This window comes from Pteropus medius, unplaced genomic scaffold (assembly GCF_902729225.1).
Source record: "Pteropus medius unplaced genomic scaffold, Ma_sr-lr_union100, whole genome shotgun sequence".
Lineage (NCBI taxonomy): Eukaryota > Metazoa > Chordata > Mammalia > Chiroptera > Pteropodidae > Pteropus > Pteropus medius.
Genome location: NW_024354875.1, coordinates 518033 through 524032, shown reverse-complemented (window position 1 = coordinate 524032; position 6000 = coordinate 518033). Strand labels below are relative to the sequence as shown.

The 6000-nt window shown below is 61.3% G+C and overlaps 1 protein-coding gene across 3 annotated transcripts in view; it reads right to left on the bottom strand.

The window, feature by feature from the left end:
* Positions 1 to 907: 907 nt before the first annotated feature.
* NGEF (neuronal guanine nucleotide exchange factor) overlaps positions 908 to 6000 on the bottom strand; it is an 88490-nt gene continuing 83397 nt past the window's right edge. For all 3 annotated transcript variants that reach the window (XM_039855361.1, XM_039855363.1, XM_039855362.1), the window contains 5 exons: positions 5391 to 5554; positions 4783 to 4938; positions 4027 to 4106; positions 3227 to 3331; positions 908 to 1842 (listed from right to left, as the gene is read on the bottom strand). In XM_039855361.1, coding sequence (XP_039711295.1) covers positions 1652 to 1842; positions 3227 to 3331; positions 4027 to 4106; positions 4783 to 4938; positions 5391 to 5554 — 696 coding nt within the window. In that variant the 3' untranslated portion in view covers positions 908 to 1651. The remainder of the gene's footprint in view (positions 1843 to 3226; positions 3332 to 4026; positions 4107 to 4782; positions 4939 to 5390; positions 5555 to 6000) is intronic.

The window sequence follows — 6000 nt, the reverse complement described above, 5'->3', positions numbered from 1 at the left end:
CGACCCCTCCCCGCAATCTGACCCTAGAGCCCCCACCAGCAGCATGGGGCTCAGAAACGGCCCTACTCCCCCTTCCTCACTCCTGGGGGACTCAGGTGCCAACACTTCCTGGGGTGTTACAGGCCCCAAAAGCATCTGTCCCAACAAGGACCAGGGGTTCCTCCCCAGGTAAACAATCATGTGACACGTGCACGCCTCTTCCAGGATTCATGTGATTTTCAAAGGGTCTGTGGTCTCCAGAATGCCAAGAGCCACGCTGTGGCCGATGGGGAGAAGTTACCAAGTTCCTCTGGGTCCGAACCTCGGGTTCTGGCGCCAGGGAAAGTGTGTCCTGGCAGAAGTAGCGAGGCCCTGGGCAGGCAGGGCCGAGCGGGGTCAGATTCAGGCCTGTCCACACTCCAGGATAGAACCAGGGGTGACGGTGGGGTGGCTGTGAGGGCCAGCCGGGCCGGGGGGGAGCTGTGCCTAAGGTAACTGGCCACTGCCCCCGACAGTGGGAAGGAGTGCCTAAGGCCAGTGACCGGCCAGTGACCGGCCAGGCAGGAAGGCCCAGTCCCACGCCTGGTGGCCAGATTCCCTGTGAGACCACCACGCATCGACACCTCTGTCCCATCATGGTCTTCCAAACCTGCGTTCTCATGTCTACTTCAGCAGAAGGGGGTCACCGACTCCCTCAAACAGCCTTTCCCATCTCTGGAGTCCTTGAACAGGTGGAGGCCCAAATCTGCTTCCATCCTGAGCCCCTGACCATGGCTGCCCCCTCCTCCGCCAGAAGCCTCCTCAACCCCGTCCTCAGGATACAGCTTCTCCACTGACCTTGAAGGGGACTCCTCTCTCCCTGCCCAGAACGAAACACCTCATCCCTGTGTGCCGCAGGGCAATAAAAAGTAGAGGTTCACCTCCTTCATTTTATACATGATGCTTCTTTTAATGCAGCCAAAAATGATAACTTGCTTTTCTTGGAACCATAACCAATACAAGATGCAGTGACCAATTCATTCCTTACAACACCTGGGCTCCTTAAAGAGCTAGAAGACACAAGTTACATCCAGCCCATCAGGGAGCCAGAGCGGATGGGCCCTCGGCCAAGCTCTGGTAGGCCTGCCATGAGGCAGGGCCTGGCCGTGCAGCCAGAGGCGGCGGAGGTGGACAGAGGCAGCTGGTCTCTCAGTCTTGAGAACTGGAGACCAAGGGCCACTCATCGAGCCCACTGGGCAGGGGCAGTCCATCTGCACACCTGGAGGAGTCTAACGGCTTCCAGGGCAGAGAAGGACACGTGCAGGGGGTCATGACAATCTTCACCTTTGCACCTGCCCTCGGCCAGGGACATCCTGGGTCTGGGGCCTCTTCCAGTGCCCGGGAAGGCCCCTGGAGCATGCCAATCCCCTTCCGTCCCCTCTAAGAGACAAGAGGGAGAGGTGGTGTAATACTGCTTAAAATATTTTCTCATTTACAAATGCATCCGAGGAAAGATGTGGGCAGCCGTTTTCCAGTTTGCAAGCGAAGGGCCAAGACACACGAGCACTCACCAGGTGGCAGGGATGAGGGGGTGACTCCTGTACACGGTCACCTTCCCCCCGAGCCCCTCCACCATCTGTGGGTTTGCCTGCAGGCCCCGCCCACATCCCTCTGCCAGGCTGGATACTGGGGGTCATTGCCGGTTTCGGCTGCCCAGCTTCCTGCGGTCCTTATTCTGGCTGCGCTGAGGGTCATCCATCTTGTGGACACGGAAACACTCCTTGAGGTTCTGGGACCGGATCTTGGGATTCAGGATCTCCTCGGTTGTGTTGCTGGGGAACCAGCCTCTCTCCTGATCGTGCAGCCGCTCACCAAAGATCCACCCTGCGCAGGGAGGAGACGGGGAGGGTCAGGAGCCCTGGCCAGGCCGCCGTCCATGCAGGGAGCACAGGGAAGATGCAAGAGTCCAATGGGCCTTTCCGAAAACCCCTGCTGGAGACCGCAGATTGGGTTTGCCCCCATATGCTGGGGAGGTACCGCCCCGACGCCCTCCTAGGGAGCAGTGTTTGTGCACGTGGCTGCGATGGAGCCAGCAGGGCTCTGTGCCACGGTGTGTCCCAAATGTATCGCTTTTGGAACCTACTCCTGAGCCCTCAGCAATCCTGGGAGATCAGGGGACCCCAAGGGCCAGCCCCCCAAACGAGAGACATCCAAGGGGCCAGTGGGGGTGGCGGCTGACTGATGGTTACCTGGCCGAGAATGCCACCGTCACCCTCTTGTTGGGCATCCCTCTCTGAGCCTCAGCCTCCAGGAGCCAGGCGGTCAGGTGAGGGTGGCCATCGTGAACTGGTCAACCCCAGCAGGGCGCCCTGGCTCTCTTTCCCGCCCCCAGAGATCACCCTGCAGCACGGGGTCCCTGGGCAGGTGCTAGGGCAGGGTAAGGACCTGGGGTCTGAGAGTCTAGGGCGTGCCTTCTACAGGCCACGTGGAAGGGGTGTCGGGCTCTTTGTCTGCGGGAGGGAGGCGACACTGCTCTTCCAGTGCTGGGTGAGCCCCTGGGCTTTGGGACCAGCAGAAATGGCCTTCCCTGGAGGTTACTAGCCTGAGGCTTTCCAGCCAGGACCTCGAAGGGGCGGAGGGACTGGGGGAGGCGGGACGCTCTGTGCAGGTTTGGGGGTTCCTGAGGAACAACTGATGTGGAAGTAAGGGGTCCAGTTTTCAAGGGAGGGGAGTGAACCTCGTTGGGCACTGATGCTGTCAGCAGGGGTGGGTGGGAGCTGGGGTGTGGCTTCTTGGCCCCACATGGGGCTCTGAGCCTGGTGGTCACAGGCTCACCTGGGAGCTCGGTGCAAATCCAGGATCTAGGGTCAGGATTAGGGTTGGGGTCAGAGTGAGGGTGTTTCTGGCTGTCCTCCCTACCACTGTGACGGCTGGGCCAAAGCCAGGGCTGGCTGAGGGGAAGGTGCAGAACGGAGCTGGGCGCTCAGGTCGGGCCTGGTGCTAAGCGGGGAGGCGGACCTTGGAGCTCTGGCGGAGGAGAGCAGAGTTGCTGGGAGAAGCTCCCTCTCTGCTCTGAGAACAGCCTGGGAAGCCACGATGGGCAGAACGATCTAGGGGAGCCTGGGACCTGGGTTCCACAGCCCATCATCAGGCTCTGCTGGCTGCTTCCACCTGGGGCGGAGATGCCCCACCTCATCCTCAGGCTGGTGTGGGGCCAGGTGCAGAGTCCCGGGGCATAAGTGGGCGCGATGGCCATGCGCCGCCTCACCGTCCTCTGTCTTGTCCAGGATGTTTAGGATGTCCGCCAGCTCCAGCGTCAGCTCGTCCGGCTGCTGGGCCACGTATGGATGCACGCACTGGACCTGGGGGCAGTCTGAGGGAGGGGAGGAAGGTGGCATGTCCTCATCACCGTGTCGCTGTGTTGCTCCCTATCCAGCAAACCCTGGACACCTCCTGACGTGGCGCTGCCTCTCTGGCAGCTGCTGAAAAGGGGTCATTTTTTGGGGGGGGTGGGGAGGCTTGGCTTCAAGAAAAGGAGATTAATATAGCGGGGGGCTCGGAGGAAACAACACGTGGATCAAGGGATGAACAGGCTGTGCAGGCTTCTCGGACCTGGGGCGAGGCCCTGGGAGAAGGGTGGGTGCTGGGGACTCAGCACTGTCACAGAGGGCAGCTTCCCGTCGGGCAGCTGGATTTATGCCCTTTATGTTCTGTAAGGTTTTCAGACAACTGGCAACCCCGAAGAACACTGGAGTTCGCCTCTGGGCCCAGACTCCTTATGGCTTCCTTGCAGTACCTGTCATTTAGGACCCAGTGACTTATTCCTTCAGTAACCATGCAACTGTTTGCAGAACTTGGCAAGCACATCAGTGTCTTCCATCGGACACTAAGTTTGCAATTGGCACGTGGGATGCTCAGGCAGCTGGAGCGGGCATCCTGGAGGCCACAGAATGACTGGCATGGGAAGCATGGCCCTTTTAGGCAGAGCTCAGACAGCACCTGGGACTGATGCCACCGAGGCCTCACCTGCCCTGCCCGGAGGCGTCCTCGTCCCAGACGGCCACTTACCCAACAGCCGAGATGTGAAGGAAACAAACTTGGTTCTCCGGTTGGGGGCCAGCGAGGTCATCCAGCGCTTCATCTCACTCCTGGGACAGGGAAGAGGACAAATGCCCAACTATAGCGCGCCTGAGGCGTGGTGCCGAGTGTCTGGCCGGCTGGGCACTCAGACGGTGCCCAGCAGCCAGGGAGAGGCTGGGGAACCTTGCGATCTCCCCAGTACACTTTAAACATTCAGTTGGTGAAGGTGAGCGCTCCACCACACCCCAAAATTAACACACAAAAGTGTTCGTTGGCCAGCTGCCTGGAAGCCACAGCCTGTTGGGAGACGCCATCGCCCCAGGCAGTGGGAAGGGGACCGAGATGGGCAGTCCGAGGGATGGAGGGGGCCACGCCCCACACAGAGTGTCTCCCCACATTGGTCTTGGCTGTCCCTCTCAGAGACTGGGGGCTGCAGGGCCAGTGGCCTGGCTGCTCGGAGAGGTGACCAGACGGGTCACACAGTGATGGTGGTGCCCTGGTCAGCCTGGCCCAACAGTTCTACAACATCTCATCGGAAAAGGGGGCTAAGGGAATGCACACGTTCACACCAGGCAATGGGCAGCCACCCCCCAATGGCCACGCACCCCGACACCAACCCCAGACAGAGACCCTAGGGCCCAGGGGTGGGGAGAACGGGCCGAGGCAGGCTGTGTGCTGAACCCTGGAGCCTTGCTCCACCTGGGCAGGTGACATGGCGTGTGGGGGGTGGCACCAGGCACTCACTGAGAGGACGCCTTCAGCATGTAGGTGGCCTCCCGGTCATCAGAGTTCTCCAGCAGCCGCAGGATGAACACGTTGGCCAGCGTCTGGCCCTGGTCCTCCAGCTCCTCCACACGGAGCAGGCCCCTCGGGGCCGAGTCAAAGACCTGATACTTGTCTCTGGGGACCAAGGGTGGCACAGCAGGCACATTGGTCCCGAGGCGGCCTGGGGGGCCCAGGGGACCCCTTGCACAGGCCAGCCAGCAGGACCAGCCTCACCGCCACTCCCACCGTCCCTCCCGAAGGCCCCACCCGAACACCTGTCCCCCTCATCCCCAAACCGTCTCCTCCCTTGGGACCAGGGGTCAGCACCGACGCGGCCGCAGCGGCCACACTGCTGAGCCCTTACGTGCGGGGCGCTGGGCTAGCCTCTCCATGTCCCCGGGAGTAAAACCCCACTTGACTGGAGAGAAAGCTGAGGCTGGGGCTTAAATAAAGTCGCCCAAAGGCCCACACTGGACAAGAAAGCAGCTAACTTTACAGCTGAGTCACAGCCTGAGCTGCCCCAGGCCACGGCGAGCCCCCTCCCCCACGCTGCACCCCGGAGCCCAGGCGGTGCCCGGCCCGCTCACCCAGGGATCTGCCGGCAGATCACCAGCAGGTCGTTGAAGAGGAAGAGATAAATTTCCTGGAAGAGCTTCTTGGTGCGCAGCGTTCGGGACGTCTTGGGGCCCGACATCTGCTGCAGCTCGCCCTGCTTCAGCAGCCAACGGGAGTGGGAGATGATGGGCACCGACTGGGGGGCGGGGGGGAGGGGCAGTGTTAGGACGGCGGGCGCCTCCACGCCCTCCCGAGGCTCCCTGGTGCCCGGACTGGAGAGAGAACTGCGCTGGGCCCAGAACACACGCGGCACTGGTGGGAGGAAGGGGCGAGTCCCGGGCAAGTGCGGAGGGCGGTGTGTGTGTGCGTGTGCGTGTACGTGTGTGCGTGTGTGTGTGTGCGTGCGTGTGCGCGCGCAGCTGTGTGTTATCTACAGCTGTGTATCTGTGTGTGCTCCTACGCACATGTGCTGTTGTCTGAGTGTGTCCATGGGTATGGTATGTCTGTACACGTGTGAGAATCTGTGTACATGTGGGCACCTCTGTCTGTGTGTCATCGTCCCCCGCCGGGGTCAGCTCATGTGACTCAGAATCAGAGGAGGGCCAAGGTCACAGGGGAGAGAAGTCCCCACTGAGTGGCTCA